General features: G+C 50.5%; 1 protein-coding gene across 1 annotated transcript in view; it reads left to right on the forward strand.

Moving 5' to 3' along the window:
* The window catches only part of RNF213 (ring finger protein 213), a 101454-nt gene that overhangs the window by 52395 nt on the left and 32802 nt on the right, over window positions 1-16257 (forward strand). Inside the window, exons 29-40 of the mRNA XM_044921405.1 lie at window positions 73-3679; window positions 5255-5391; window positions 5747-5842; window positions 6867-6985; window positions 7746-7865; window positions 8353-8498; window positions 8698-8836; window positions 8928-9066; window positions 11220-11411; window positions 12426-12571; window positions 14007-14161; window positions 16011-16229. Of these exons, the coding sequence (XP_044777340.1) occupies window positions 73-3679; window positions 5255-5391; window positions 5747-5842; window positions 6867-6985; window positions 7746-7865; window positions 8353-8498; window positions 8698-8836; window positions 8928-9066; window positions 11220-11411; window positions 12426-12571; window positions 14007-14161; window positions 16011-16229 (5215 nt within the window). The remainder of the gene's footprint in view (window positions 1-72; window positions 3680-5254; window positions 5392-5746; window positions 5843-6866; window positions 6986-7745; window positions 7866-8352; window positions 8499-8697; window positions 8837-8927; window positions 9067-11219; window positions 11412-12425; window positions 12572-14006; window positions 14162-16010; window positions 16230-16257) is intronic.

Below are 16257 nucleotides of genomic sequence, written 5' to 3' on the forward strand. Positions count from 1 at the left end.
AGGATTAAAATGCAGAAGCTTTTCTAGGAAGTGAAGTCATAACCATTTTATTTATGTCTCCGCTTTCTAGAGTACACACACCCCCCACTTCAGTTTTCTCGATGTCTTCCCAAAAGTCACCTGCCGGCCTCCCAAAGAAGTGATAGACATGGAGCTGAATCCTAAAGAGAACTACAGCGATCCAGGGATGGATCAGAGAGTGTTCTGCAGCGAGACTTTCCAGAGGCCTTACCAATATTTGAAACGGTTCCATGAGAAACAAAACCTAGACACGTTTCGGTACCAGGAAGGCTCCGTGGAAGGCACCCCTGGGGAATGCCTCCAGTATTTCCTAATTTACTGCGGGTTGATAAATCCATCCTGGTCAGAGCTACGGAACTTTGCTGGGTTCTTGAATTATCAGCTTAGAGATTGTGAGGCCTCCCTCTTCTGTAACCCAGACGTGATTGGAGACACACTGCAAGGCTTCAAGAACTTTGTGGTCACCTTCATGATCTTCATGGCAAGAGATTTCGCCACACCGACACTTCATACATCCGATCAAAGCCCAGGGAGGCACACCATCACCATGGACGGGGTCAGGGAAGAAGACCTAGCCCCTTTCACTCTCCGGAAGAGATGGGAGTCAGAGCCTCACCCGTATGTGTTCTTCAATGGTGACCACACGTCCATGACCTTCATAGGCTTCCACATCCAGCCCAATGGGAGTGGCAGCCTTGACGCCGTCGATATCTCCGGTGGGAGGGTGATCAAGAAAGACGTCATGGGAATGGAACTGTACCAGGGGCTGTTGCTCCAGAGGGTGCCCTTCAATGTTGACTTTGATAAGCTGCCCAGACATGAGAAACTTGTAAAGCTCTGCCTGGCATTGGGGATCCAGTGGCCCATGGACCCTGATGAAACTTACGAGCTCACAATGGACAATATGCTGAAGATCCTTGCCATTGAGATGCGGTTCCGGTGTGGGATCCCCGTCATCATCATGGGAGAGACTGGCTGCGGGAAAACCAGGCTCATTAAATTCCTCAGCGACCTGCGACGCGGGGGTACCAAAGCTGAAACCATGAAGCTGGTCAAGGTCCATGGAGGAACCACTGCAGAGATGATCTACTCCAAAGTCCGGGAGGCAGAGAAACTTGCTCTCTTCAATAAGGACCGACATCAGCTGGACACCATCTTGTTCTTCGATGAAGCCAATACAACCGAAGCCATAAGCTGTATCAAGGAAGTCCTGTGCGATCGTACAGTGGGCGGCCAGCCCCTGGCCAAAGACTCGGGCCTGCATATCATAGCGGCGTGCAACCCTTACCGGAAGCACTCACAGGGGATGATCTGCCGTTTGGAGTCGGCCGGTTTGGGGTACAGGGTCAATGCCGAGGACACGGCGGAGAGGCTTGGCTCCATCCCCCTGAGGCAGCTGGTGTACCGAGTGCATGCTCTGCCACCCAGCCTGATCCCACTGGTGTGGGATTTCGGACAGCTGAATAACACCGCCGAAAAGCTCTACATCCAGCAGATTGTGCAGAGGCTGGTGGACTCCATCGGTGTAGATGAAGACGAGACTCGCGTGATCACAGAAGTGCTTTCTGCCTCTCAGGGTTTCATGAGGACGACAGTAAACGAGTGCAGCTTTGTCAGCCTCAGGGACGTGGAGCGCTGTGTCCAAGTGTTCAAATGGTTTTACAGCCACAGTAGGATGCTCCTGTCAAAGCTGGATTCCTTTCTCCAGGAGTCCCACGTCAGCAAAAACAACTTGGAGAGAGATCCTGTCCTCTGGTCCCTGGTGCTAGCCCTCGGGGTGTGCTATCATGCCTCTTTAGAACAGAAGGAGTCATACTGGAGAGACATTTGCAGGCTCTTTCCAGAACCATATAATGACAGCAAGGTTATTCTGGAGGAGATAACTCAAACACAGGGTCTTTTTCTAAATGGTGTGTCTTTAAGGAAAACCATTGCTAAGAACTCAGCTTTGAAGGAGAATGTCTTCATGATGGTTATCTGCATTGAGCTGAAGATTCCCCTCTTCCTGGTGGGGAAGCCCGGCAGCTCCAAATCTCTTGCCAAGACCATCGTGGCAGATGCCATGCAAGGCCCAGCAGCTCACTCGGACCTCTTCCGGAGCCTGAAGCAGGTCCATCTGGTATCATTCCAGTGCAGCCCACACTCTACCCCCCAAGGCATCATAAGCACCTTCAGACAGTGTGCCCGCTTCCAGCAGGGGAAGGACCTACAGCAGTACGTCTCTGTGGTGGTGTTGGATGAGGTTGGACTGGCAGAAGACTCGCCTAAAATGCCCCTGAAGGCTCTGCACCCACTGTTGGAATACGGATGCATTGAAGATGATCCTGCCCCCCACAAAAAGGTTGGCTTCATAGGCATTTCCAATTGGGCCCTGGACCCTGCCAAGATGAACCGGGGTATTTTTGTGTCACGCGGCAGTCCCAACAAGAAAGAGCTCATAGAGAGTGCTAAGGGGATTTGCTCTTCAGAGCCCCTAGTTCAACAAAGAGTCCAAGGGTACTTTGCACCCTTTGCCAGAGCCTATGAAACAGTGTGTCAGAAGCAAGACAAGGAATTCTTTGGGCTTCGTGACTACTATAGCCTAATCAAAATGGTCTTCGCCAAGGCAAAGGCTTCTGATAGAGAGCCCTACCCACGAGATATTGCACAAGCTGTCCTTCGGAACTTCAGTGGCAAAGATGACATCCATGCTCTGGACATTTTTACAGCCAATTTACCTGAGGCGAAGTGCTCAGAAGAAGTCAGCACCATGCAGCTGATCCAGCAGAACATGTACAGTGACCTTCAGAAGGTGTCAGGCAAGGAGCTGGATGACTCTGAGTCCCGCTACCTGCTTGTGCTGACCAGAAACTACTCGGCCCTGCAGGTCCTGCAGCAGACGTTCTTCAGGGAGCACCAGCAGCCAGAGATCATTTTCGGTTCCAGCTTTCCCAGGGACCAAGAGTACACCCAGGTCTGCAGAAATATCAACCGAGTGAAGATCTGCATGGAAACTGGCAAGATGGTGGTGCTGCTCAACCTACAGAGCCTCTACGAGAGCCTCTACGATGCGCTCAATCAGTACTATGTCTACCTCGGAGGCCAGAAGTATGTGGACCTTGGTCTGGGGACCCATCGGGTCAAATGTCGGGTTCACCCAGACTTCCGCTTGATAGTCATTGAAGAGAAAGACGTTGTCTACAAACATTTTCCCATCCCTCTCATTAACCGGCTGGAGAAACACTATCTGGATATCAACACCGTTTTGGAGAAGTGGCAGAAAAATATCGTAGAAGAGCTCAAGAGCTGGGTGGAGAGATTTGTAGATGTGAAAGCAGAGCAGTTTGTAGCCAGACACAAATACAGCCCTTCTGAAGTCTTCATTGGCTACCACCCGGACGCGTGTGCCTCTGTGGTGCTCCAGGTCAGCAAGAGGCGGGGTCGCAGCCCCTTGACCGAGGAGCTGTACCAGGAGGTGTCCGAGGAGGCCAAGTTGCTGCTCCTGGGTTGTTCCACGCCGGACGCGGTGGTTCGGCTGGGTGCCACCTCCCTGGGCCTGTTTGCCGTGCAGTCCCTGTCGCAGGAATACTACCACAGACAGCAGCATGACTCCTTTGCAGACTTCTTCCAGGCTCAGCTTCGCACCGTGGATCTGGAACGCCGTGTTGTCTTCACAGAGGTGATAATAATTTTACCCTTGTCCTCCTTCATCCCTTGCATCCCTCGTTTCAAGAATTCAGGATTCTTTTCAAGCCAGTGTTCAGAAGTCATAAATGGGTATGTTGAGACGTTAGTTTCTCTCCACTAAGTGCGAGGAAACCCAGATATTCACAAAAATTCAACGAAAGCAAGTTTTGAGTGCCTGTTTCTGTGCAGAGCTCTGTGCCGGTAGTAAAATTATATACAGTGTTCACTTCGGCAAATGAAGTGACACATTTGAGTACCATGCTGAGGGCACCAAGGATATAGGAATGCCTTGGCACGGTTCTTGGCCTTGGTCAGCATGCGGTGCAAGACTCATAACAAATGCCATTGGCATCACACAGCAGTGCTATCCATAGGGGCAAGAAGGAGCACTGCCCATGAGAGCTCGAGGTCAGAGGACCCTCAAGTAGATTGTGAAATGTGGCTGGGAAAGCAGCAAAGGCAGAGGTTCCTACTTGAGCAAAGGCGTCGAGGTGTGAAACAGTGCCGTCTCTGCCGGAAACCAGGAGCCGGTCGCCAGGCAGCGTGAAGCTCGAGGGTGCAAGGGCCAAGAGATGGGGGTGAGATGCCACTGGAGGGACTTCATGGAGGGTCTGATCAGCGGTGCTGACGAGCTGGGTCTGCCGTCAAGAGGGGAGAGATAGAGGAATGCATATTGAGGTGTGTCCCATTGCCTGGGAGAGGGAGGAGAAAGCCTGATAAAAAGACTTACCACAGAGAAACAGGGAGGGAGGCTGCTGTACCAGTTCAGTCAAAGTAGAGGAGCGGGTAGAGGGAACCGAGAAATAGTTAGGATGTGCATCGGCAGAGCTAATGACTCACTCCATTTGGGGGCTGTGGAAGACGGGTCTAGGGATGGTTTCCTGGATTCTTCCTTGGGTGACTGGAGGTTTGGTTAATTATAGTCCAGGAATGAGCCACAAATATTGGTGGTAAATTCCATTTGGGACAGACTTTGATGCCCCTGTGGCATCCAGGCAGACACATCTGTCATGCAGTTGGATATAGGAATCAGAAGCTCAGTGGCAAGGCTAGCCTGGAGTTAGGGGTTTGGGAGCTATGATATCTGCACGCCCATAAGGAGTGTTTTGGTTTACTCTGTGTGGGGGGGGGGGGTGTGATCCAGTGTTACAGGAGAATTGGTCATAACTGTGGGGCAGAAGGAGCACTGTCCATTTGAACTCCATCTGGAAGTATGCAGAAGACCAGGAGGGAGGAATGGCATTTGCGTTGAGCCCTAAGGGATCATCAGAATTTCTAGGAGGGGCCAGGCAGGAAGAGACACTGGAGTCCGAGGAGATTTGAAGGCACCTGGGGACAGGCTGAGTCTTCTCTCCGATACCTTTTGATTTCATAGGTTCTGTTTGCCTCAACACAGCCTCATTTTTTTAAAACTCCTCTGGGTTTGGATTCTCTTCTGTGTACCAAATGCACAGTGCATGCTGGGCCCGTAGAAGATAATTGCTCAACATTCTCATGTTTCTAATCCCAGCAGACCTGCAGCCTTCCTTGAATTCTAGCAAATAATTAGCATTTCCTGACTTTGCAGATCACCACTTTCTCCAGACTGCTGACCGGCCGTGACTGTGAAAGTTTGGAATTAGAAGTAATGGATGGAGCTCTGAGGCCCACGGTCCTGTCTCTGCAGCAGTTTGACACCGAGAGCTCATTCCTCAGAGAAGTCCAGTGAGGCTTCCCCCTTTCCCTCTGTGTCCCCTCCACCCCCAGTGCTGACCGCTCTGTGCTTCACGTGCATGACTTCAGGGACCACTGGTTCTGGCACCAGCCCTGGTTAGTGAACACCAAGGACACGTGACGGAGAAAGACGGTGTCCCATTCTCCTTGTGCCCCGTCCCTACTGCCTTCTGCATGGGCTTCCTTGTCTTAGGGAAGTACTTACTGGAGTTTGTGTGCTCTCCACTCGCATAGAGGAGAACCCCGCCGGAGTGATTCCACACCAATAAATTCCTTCAGATTTCCCATCACTCTGGGGAATTTTATCACCCATTGTTTAGGGCAGACAATTTCCTTTTTCTTTCAGAAAATGCTTAACTAACGTAGCCAGATGTAAAATCCTTATTATTCAAACGGATTTTGAAGATGGAGTCCGTAGTGCTCAGCTCATCGCTTCGGCTAAGTATGTTTTTGTTATTTTTCTCAGAAACTACCCAGAAAGCTCAAATTTTATTCAGGAGTTCCTAAAGAATTTCTTCCCTGAAAACAGTATGGTATTAGAATAAACAAAGAAATAAAAATAAAAGGACTCTTGCTTTTCATTCCTCACAGATAAGGGATTAGAGAAAAGGCTAAAACAAGGCAAAAATGGTAAAATGTCAAGAGGTGTAAATAATAGATTATTAGTAGGATATGAAAGAATATCCTAGGAATGTATTGTCTGCAGACACGTCTTGGTAATTACTGGTGTTAAATTATACAATTTGAATATATTGCAAGTTCAAGAGCAATCAGTATGTAAAAGCTTTCATTTGTATTTATTGGACGTTTTTATAGTATTAGTAAATAGCAGAAGTTTGGTATTTTTAGAATTAACTGTGTTCTCATTAAGTTAGGGGAAAGATGATTTCTGGGCCTTTGAAGGCATTGGAAGCCATATTTCATAGCATGGTTGTGGGTTCACAGAATCCTGCTTCTCAGGATGGACAGTTCAGCTAGCCTTACCCATCGAGGGTTTGTAGGACAGGGCTCCTGGTCAATAAGGAGAGGGCACTTCGAAGCAGAGGGACACAGGAGTGGGGAAGAAAATGTACCTGTTGGGACAGAGCTTGCCTTCCTTCTCTCATGAGAGGAGACCATGAGCATGAGGTGTGAAATTTATCTCGGGGCACCTGGGGGGCTCAGTCGGTGAAGTGTCTGCCTTCGGCTCAGGTCATGATCTCGGGGTCCTGGGATCGAGCCCCGCATTGGGCTCCCTGCTCAGCAGGAGCCTCCTTTTCCCTCCTCCACTCCCCCTGCTTGTGCTCAGTCTCTCTCTGTCACATAAATAAAATCTTAAAAAAAAAAAGAAGAAATTTATCTAAAGCTAAAAAGACACGAGATTGAACACGACCACTCATAGGACACCCTTCAGCCGCTTCACGACTTTGGTTTTGTTTATTTGCTTGTTTTTTTTGTTTTGTCTTTGCTTGTTTGTTTTAAAATAGGTATTCTGTCATAAATGAAATCAACAAGATGCAAGGCAATAAGGATTGCATCTTGGTCTATTTTATCGCAAAACTGTCCCGGATGGGAAGTGGAGCATCCTACGTGGGATTCCATGGAGGTAGGATGAAAATGTTAGTGAAAATGCTTATTTAGATCATGTCTGAGATCTTTCTAATTTGGTCCCATGGTGTACAAGTCTGGAATTAGAACATTGATGTTAATCTCAGCAATACTCGTTTCAGATTCAGTGAGCTTTCTTACCAGTGGTTACCGCGGGAAACACTCATGTCTGGACTTGCTGCTCCAGCGTACGGCATCCCCTTTATAGACCGGTAGATAAACACTTGATTGGCCTCTCTGGGTCCTTGTCCCTTGTAACACAGACAACCCAGAGAAGATCCTGCCGGCTCGTCCTGTTACAGAAGCGCCAATACTTTCTTCCTGTTTCTGGAGGGAGGGAAATGCTCTCTTAAACCTCTTTCTCTCTCTTTTTCTTCTGAGAACTAAACCAACCAATATGTTAAGAAAATTGGTATTCTAGAAATTGGCAAATAACAGTTTAGAGAATGGGAGGCACGTCTTGCCAGTTTCCCACACCCTTTACTAACTGTGACGCAGCAAGTATAATACAAAATGTAAGAAGACTCAGAAACCTTCAGATATCCTTTACACAAAGGCAGTTCTCTTCATTCTTACGACCGATGTTCACGTTTTGGTCACTGGCGTAGACACAGAGCCAGGTGGTTTCTGCATGGATTCCAGGCTTTGGGCATAAGGGCACATGTCACTGAGCAGCAGTGTACTGAAACAGCTTGTGGCTGACAAGAGGACGCCAGGAAAGGCATGGGGAGACTCCAGGTGGCTTTTACTTCCCACAGGGCTGTGGCAGTCTGTGCACATTGACGATCTCCGGAAGTCCACGGTCATGGTTTCAGATGTGACTAAGTTTCAGGATGTGGCCATCAGCCAGCTCTTTAAGCCAGAAGAGAACCCTGAGTGTAAGTCGGGAGGAAGCCTTTGGGAATGTAGGTAGGACGGTAGGAGTGGCAGCCAGGGGTGCAGAGGTGCAGGGAGGTGCACTGCTGTCCCGTGAGGGCCAGGCCGTGCCCTTGTCCCCATTGAGTCCTTGCACCTGCCCCAGTGGGGCACGAGTCCATGGGCACTGCCTGCTCCTTCCCAGGGCCAGGCACTGGTCAGGAGTCCCACATGGGAAAGCGGGTCTTCGTGGACGCGGCAGGCTGTGAAGTGGGGGTCTCTGCCACGTGTCACACCCTGGTCACCGGGGCTGCGTGTCAGCTGTGCACCCTGGACGGGAGGAAGGGTTGCCGCTGGTGGCCCACACAGACGGGGCCGGTCAGAGGCCAGCCTACATGATCCGTGGCCTCTCCTGTGGGGCCTGCAGTGGGGGCGAGGGGCCAGGAGGCCTGTGGGGAGAGCCCACGTGCCACTCCTGTCCCCAGCAGCTTGCCTGTGCTTCTCTTGCAGCGGAGACAGGACGCGGGGCCGGAGACGGCCGGGAGGAGGCAGAGGAAACCCAGGCTGCAGGGTCAGGGGAGGCGGCAGAGGCGGGCTTGGGAACAGAAGGCTCTGAGCTGTTGGGCAGCGGATGCGCTGAGCGAGGCAGGAGTAATGTGAGTTCTGGCTCTTTCTCGTTCTTGGGCCTCCCGGAAGGCCAGGCTACCCTGCAGGTGGCCTCCCCCTCACCCCTGGAGTAGAGGCCCAAGACCAGGGCAGGGTTCCCCATGGTGGAGTCCCCCCGCAGTGGCCCTCAAAGGGACGGGGCGGGCTGCGGGGCCAGGAGGCCTTACCGTCCCCGCCATACACGTGCAGATCGTGGACACCACCAGCCTGCTGCAGAGCTGCATACAGGGTGCCGTGGGCATGCTCAGGGACCAGGAGGGCCGCCCGCGCGGCATGCGGAGAGTGGAGATTCTTCTCGGCCTCTTGAATGAGGATGACGCGGAGAAAGGTGCAGGGCCCCGGGGTCACACACAGGCGGGCGCCCCCTCACGAGTGCCTGTGGGACATGCCCAGGACTCGGCTCCTCTGCTCTTTTGCAGCCGCTTTCCTGCGGGTGTGCAAGGCGCGCCTCTGTGCTCTCCTCGAGCAGCAGGAGGAGAACGGCTTCTTCAACGTGAAGGTGTGGGTGTCGAGGGAAGCTTTGAATCAGGACGCTCTCCAGGAGGCAGGCACATTCAGGTACCGGGACGAAGGGCGCCGGTGGGGGGGCGAGATGTGGCGGGGCAGGAGCGCCCCGGCCGTGGACGGCTCGGCCACCCGCTTCTTCCTAAAGCTCTGAGCGGTTCAGAGCGGTCACGTGGTTTCTCGGAAAGGTGCAGGATGGTCCGGGTGGTGGGTACATGGGGTTTGCTAGACTCTTCTCTACTTCTCTGCATGTTTACATTCTGTCCTAACAACAACAGAAATGGAACACCTGTTCTTGCAGGATGTAAACATTGGCCCGCGTGTTCGTCCCACAGAGATAGCTGCTGTTGTAGGTTGTGGAGGAGGTGATGGGCAGGGAGGGAGGGAAAATGACTGTCCCAGGCCTGCAGCTTGGTTGAAGTTACGTGACAACCACCGACATCAGACTCGAGAGTGTTCATTCCTCGGCCATGGTCCTTTTTCTGTAAAACCCTGACCGTTTTTTCAGGACTAAGTGAGACAATCCGTGTCATGGAGGGAGGCAGGATGCTGTGGGTTTCGCAAGGAAGATTCGGCCTCCCCTCGTCCGCGGAGTCCTCGTGGGCTTGTGACAGTCACTCTGCCCCTGGTTTCCTCACTTCTGAGAGAACGTTCAGCTCACCTGAAGCCCCTCCCATCCGGTCTTCCCAGCTGTGATCCGTGTGGCTTCGGGGACACTGCCTTTGTGTGATGGGCAGGAGAGAAATGTGGGAGCCCAGAGTTGAGGGGAAGGTGTGAGCTTGTCGGTGTTGGTTTCTGCTGTGGGGGGATTTCTGTGTCAGTTTTCTTCTCTAGTTACCCTTAATGTCTTTCCTCCTTTCACTTTCTGAGTGAGGAATTTTAGAAGATCAGATCCGAATCTAGATCGTTTCCTTGGTCACTCCTCACAGATATTACTAAATACTTAATTTCACCTCAGTACTCCTTAAAATCTGCATTTTTGGTGCCTCTCCAGCCACCGGACTTCCCACACTTGCCAGGTGTTCCGAGTGGCACGTGGCCCCACTTCTGTCTGCTCTGCCGTTGGCTGTGGCTTCGGGGCTGGCCCACCCTTAGCTGCCGCCAGTGCTCTCTGAACACACCTTCATGGAGTGGTCGGGACCACACCTGTAGGTTCCCTGTGTCAGCTGTCAGGCGGGCTCTGAAGCCTGCTAGCCCACTCTCACAATCTCGACATCTGTCTCTTTACCATCCACGTACTTGGGACCCAAGTCATTTGCCCCCTCGGGATTAAAATCCAAGGCGTGATAGTCCTGGTTGTTCTAACGTCCGAGGTCTGTATGCCTGTCCAGGTCCGCCTTCCTGGGTGCCCTGCAGCCAGCCTTCTGTACTTTCCCGACGTGGGCACTCTCTCCTTCAGTCAAGTGCTCTCTTGATCGTTAGCATGCTTTGTTTCCTCAGTAGACGCTTGTGAACTCTCGCCAGCTCCCTGCACACCACATACTTGAAGAAGGAAATCATCTTTCTTTCTTCTTTTCAAAATGGAGCCTGAATTGGTCTCCCTGACTAGCTGGTAGTAGATGTGTTACACTGTGTTACAGAGTTTATGATTATGTATAAACTTCGTGATAACAGCGAAGGACAGCATAGTTCATAGAAGCAGTGAAATGTCCCTCTGGATATGTAAACACTCAGATCCAGCGTACACAACCGTCAACAAGAGCTACCTTCTAGAGAAACAGGTGCTTTCCTGTTTCGCTTGACCTGGAACACATTTATTTTGCCTTGTGCTTTATTATATTCTCTGCACAACTGTTTTTTGGTTTTTTTTTTTTTCCTTAGAGTAACATTTATTTCTTCCCCAAATGCCACATGGTCCCTCTTTCTTTATAAGAGTCTGGACAACTTGCTGTGGGAAATTAGCTATATAACAGAATTCAACAAATGCTGCTTGGCCTTTTCAGGGAACCGATGACCATATTTTCCATGTAGAATTAAGGTCCGTTCCAGTCCTGCCTCCAATCCTAGAAGTTTCTATCTGTGAATTTTTCTTCGAGTACTTAAAAACAATGGCAGTTAGCGTTTACTGCTGTAGCCATAGCGTGGAATCGGTAGACCAGACCTGCTGTTCCAGCCCAGAAGGAGCCAAACGTCAAAAGGAGGCGGGACTTCCACGGCAGCATGGGCTGGTCGAGCTGGAATGAGATCTCCTCTTCCCTGCGCTGCAGGCAGACCCTCTGGAAGCGGGTCCAGGGTGTGGTGACCCCTCTCCTGGCGAGCATGGTATCTGTCCTGGACAGAGACAGCAACCTCGAGCTACTGATCAGGCCAGACTCTCCATCCTGGACAAGAGATCTTTGGATGTTTATTTTCCGGGACATGAAGCTTCTGAACATTCCTCTTGTGATAAACGATACGAGGTAAATAGAGTTTCTTTTTGTGGGAAGGGAAAAAAATTGTAATGCAGCAGAAGTCTTCATGTGCTCTTCCAAGTAATTGATGAAGCCTAGGTTTCAATTTCGGAATCACATTTATTTTATTTTTTATTTTTTTAAGATTTTATTTTTAAGTACTCTCTACACGCAGCATGGGGCTCGAACTCACAACCCCGAGATCAGGTGTCACATGCTCCACCAACGGAGCCAGCCAGGCGCCCCTGCATCCCATATATTTTAAATGCTGCGTCCTTTTGCAGCCTGAGGCTGATGGCATTACAGTAACAAAGGGAGTTCTGGGAAGTTCTGAGAAATCCTGGTCTCATTCCCCTTCCTCATTCCCCTGCTTCCGGAGCGCCCGTCACAGGTAGAATTGCCAGCTTTAGCTTCGTCTACACTGGCGAGGCTGTGCTTCAGAGAGCTGTTTGATCTGTGGGGCTCTGTCTGTTCCTCACTCTGCGGCACGACCCACACGGCCCACCCTGGGCCTGCTCTTGCGCAACTCACTCTCAGCAGGCCTCCCAAAAGCTTCCTCTTGGACTTCAGGGGCTTCGATTCTGGAGTATGGGTGAATAAAGAGTATACAGGTGACTGGGATTCTGAATCTCCAGTGGAAACACTTACTCAGAAGACAAGACACCGTTGACCGTGAGGGAAAGGGTGGCTTCAGACAAGCCGTGTTCTGTATGCGTAGGTGGAGGGTGAGGGTAGGTCCAGCCACCGCAAGACCCGGTTCTGGCCCAGACGTTGGGCAGGCTGCTTGACTCTTCCCAGCCTTGGTTTGTTTCTGTTTGTCTGTGAGACAGAGATGATCTGTGGGCACCCTGGATTCCTTTGTAATAGAAGCCCTGAGCTGTGAAATGGGCCAGCAGGCTGCCTCTGAAGCCTTTTGGGCACCTGCGTTGTTGAGCATGGAGAGGACCTGGCATCAGTGTGGGTCTCCTGCCTCGAGCAACTTCTCACTGAGCCTGTCCTTTGTCCTCCTTTGCCCGACCGCAGACCTAAAAGTGAGGTGCCCTACATCACGGTGCAGAACTCCGTGAGCCCTCCCGAGGACGTGTCTGGTGACGTCCCGTTTAGCTGGAGAATCAAGGACTATCTGGAGGAACTGTGGGTCCAGGCTCAGTTCGTCACTGGAGCTGAAGGTGAGCCAGGGATGTGGTGAAACAGGACGTGCTGACTCGCCGTCATGAGTGGGTCGTTGCCGTTCGGAGGCTTCTGGACAGCTTGGGCACCAGCGCTCCGGAGATGTCCCTAAGTGGGCCTTTCCCAACAGTGACCACAGAGTGGAGTAGCTTCCTCCAAACTGAGCGGTCAGCGTCCTGACCCACGAGGCTCCTTGCTCTGCCGTCACAGGCCAAACAGGTTGGCCATAGGCCATAGGCGTCCCAGGAAATCCGGGGTAGTGCATGCTTTCGCAAAAGTCATCTTTCATACGTGAGATAGTCTTTTCAAAGTTTACTTATGGTATTACCTTTGGAAAAAAACAGGTCAAGGGGGGCCCGGGTGGCTCAGTCTGTTAAGCGTCTGCCTCCTTCAGCTCAGGTCATGATCGCAGGGTCCTGGGATAGAGCCCGGCATCGGGCTCCCTGCTCCGCGGGGCATCTGCTTCTTTCTCTCTCTCTCTCTCTCTCTCTCTCTCTCCCCCCCCCTTCCCCCCCCGCCACTCTCCACTGCTCGTTCTCTCTCATTCTCTCTCAGATACACAAGTAAAAATCTTTAAAAAAAACAAAAGGTTGGGGCGCCTGGGTGGCTCAGTTGGTTAAGCGACTGCCTTCGGCTCAGGTCATGATCCTGGAGTCCCGGGATCGAGTCCCGCGTCGGGCTCCCTGCTCGGCAGGGAGCCTGCTTCTGCCTCTGACCCTCCCCCCTCTCATGTGCTCTCTCTCTCTCTCTCATTCTCTCTGTCTCAAATAAATAAATAAAATCTTTAAAAATAAATAAATAAATAAATAAATAAATAAATAAATAAATAAAAAAACAAAAGGTCAAAATACTTGACCATCTTACTTCTGTGGGTACACATTCTGCAACTTTCTCTGAACAAACTGAAGCAGTCTCTATCCTGAGGAAGGAGTGTTTCTTTTTTTCAAGGCCGTACCCTAACTGACCCTGCTTTCCTGTGACGGCAGGTGACTTAGGGGCCTGCACTCGTCCACTAGAGGCAGAGCTTTCTGGTTTAAGCGGCACGTGACCCCAGCCCCTGAAGAGCAGCCCACTCATTCCTGGCCCACTTGGACCCTGGGGTTCCTGAAGCACATTATGTTGCTAGCCATAGAGCCTGGTCTGTCTCAGGTCGTTTCATCCCTTGGGGGCCAGCTAGGCTGTTGGTGACAAATCTAACATCTGTTCTGCCTTTGTTTCTGTTACGCCACTGGAAAAACATCTCAAATGTCTAGAAAGGACCATTAAATCCTGCAGCTCGCTCCCCTTTGCCAAGAGCCGCCGTTCAGTGGAGCCTTATCCGCGGTTACTGCTTGCAGAGCTGCCCTTCCCCAGGAGATGCGAGGTGTTCTGAATGCAGGGCAAGAGTCACGCCTCACGTTCTCCCTCCATACCCTCCACTGCTCTCCTCTGCAGGAATGTCGAAGAATTTAGTGGAAATCTTTCGGCAGACCCCCCTGGGCAGGTTTCTTGCTCAGCTCAGTGTAGAATGGCAGCGAGAACTGTTTATGTGCTACATTAAAGACTTTCTCCTCTTGACGATGAGAGTGTCCACGTGGGAAGAACTGAAGGTAAGTGCTGGGTCTGGGGCAGGGTGATGCTCGCGTCTCACGGACGGGTGCAAGCCATTCTTCCACTGCTGAGTGTGTTTGACCCTCAGCCCCCACCTGGGGCCCCCAAACCATGGGCTTTTCATTAACATGAGGAAGACCTCCAATTTCCCTGTAACACCTTCTTTTTAAATGTGGAGTTTCTCTTGAAGAAAATTAGGTGAATATTTAACTGATCATTACAGACGATAACGGTAGCTGAAATTTTAGTGGACATTACGATACTTCCGATGACCGAAGGATTTCAAACTTAAGTACATAAAAAAAGAAAGTGACAAATTTGAGGAGAACATATTTACAACCAGTATGATTAAGGGTTAATAAAATATTCTTAGGAATTTAGGGGCGCCTGGCTGGCTCCGTCAGTGGAGTGTGTGACTCTTGATCTCAGGGTTGTGAGTTCGAGTCCCATGTTGGGTGTACAGATTACTTAAAAATATAGAATAAAATTGGGGGCCTGGATGGCTCAGTAGGTTAAGCCTCTGACTCTTGATCTCAGCTTAGTCTTGATCTCAGGGTCCTGAGTTCAAGCCCCACACTGGGCTCCACACAGGGCATGCAGCCTACTTAAAAAAATAAAGTGAAATAAAACATCCTAAGGATCCATTGATCCTTAATCAATAAGAAAGTCTCCTTGGGGCACCTGGGTGGCTCAGTCGGTTAAGCATCTGTCTTTGGCTCAGGTCATGATCCCAGAGTCCCCAGAGGGAGAGCCGGAGGGGCCGAGGGAAACGGAGAGAATCCTGAGTAGACTCACCACTGAGCCTGGAGCCCAACACAGATTTTGATCTCATGACCCTGAGATCACAACCTGAGCTAAAATCAGGAGTCGGATGCTTAACCCACTGAGCCACCCAGGTGCCTCAGAGAGTCTCCTAATTTTAAAAAATAGGTGAAAGTCATATAAACTAAGAATTAATAGAATAATTATACAGAGATCTAGGGCGCTTGGGTGCCTCAGTTGGTTAAGCGACTGCCTTCGGCTCAGGTCATGATCCTGGAGTCCCTGGATCGAGTCCCGCATCGGGCTCCCTGCTCGGCAGGGAGTCTGCTTCTCCCTCTCCCACTCCCCGTTTGTGTTCCCTCTCTCGCTGTGTCTTTCTCTGTCAAATAAATAAATAAAATCTATACAGAGATCTAGAAACATTAGAAAAACTAGCCAGCCTCACTGTTAAGTCAACAGAACGTGAGTGGTTTTTAGATACTGCTTTCACTTGCCCACGTAGCAGGACTGGTTTGTGACAAGGCCAGAGACTCCTCCATTGCTGGGAATCAGCCAGTGCTCCTGGAAAAGCCTGGAGGCAGGGATTGGGAACCTAACAAAATCTGAACCGCAGTTTTTGTCCCAAGAGCATGATGAAATGTGGGCACACGTTTTACCCATGGGAATGTTCTTTCCAGCTTTGTTTCTTAAAACGAAAAAATAGAAACAATTTAATTGTCCATCATAAAAGGTGAGGCAAATTAAGTTACAGCCATTTGATTGGTGAATGGTTACTGTAATTGGTACACACATTAACAATGGTGTTCTTCAAGTGTATTTAATGACGGAAGTGTTCATAATGTGATATTAAGTGGGGGAAAATCAGAAGTACGCCATGGTTGTAACTTGAGGACAAAACGGAGGCAGAATATGGATATAAAATGCCTAGAAGGGGTGACACCAGAAAGTACCCAGGGACAGTAACAGTGTGCGTGGTTTTTGACGTTCTCTTTTGTCATTTCTGAGCAGTTCAAATTTTCCACTGTGAAAACGTATTTTTTCTTTGTATTTTACAGATGTACGATAAAAGCTTGTTTCTCATCTCAGGTTTTGCAGGTGGCACTGGGGTCCTGCATCAATCAAGTGCAGGCAGGGAGGCCAGAGGAAGATGTCTCCTTACCGTGGGTGCACCTCGCTTATCAGCACTTCAGGGGCCGGCTGCAGAACTTGTCCAGAATCTTGACTGTCTACCCCCAGATTCTACAAGTGCTATTTTACAACATAACAGAAGGCCCATGGAACACCAGATTGGACGGACATGAGCTGGTATGGCCTCTCATGGAGACAGTTTGTG

This window comes from Neomonachus schauinslandi, chromosome 15 (assembly GCF_002201575.2).
Source record: "Neomonachus schauinslandi chromosome 15, ASM220157v2, whole genome shotgun sequence".
In the NCBI taxonomy this organism is placed as follows: Eukaryota; Metazoa; Chordata; class Mammalia; order Carnivora; family Phocidae; genus Neomonachus; species Neomonachus schauinslandi.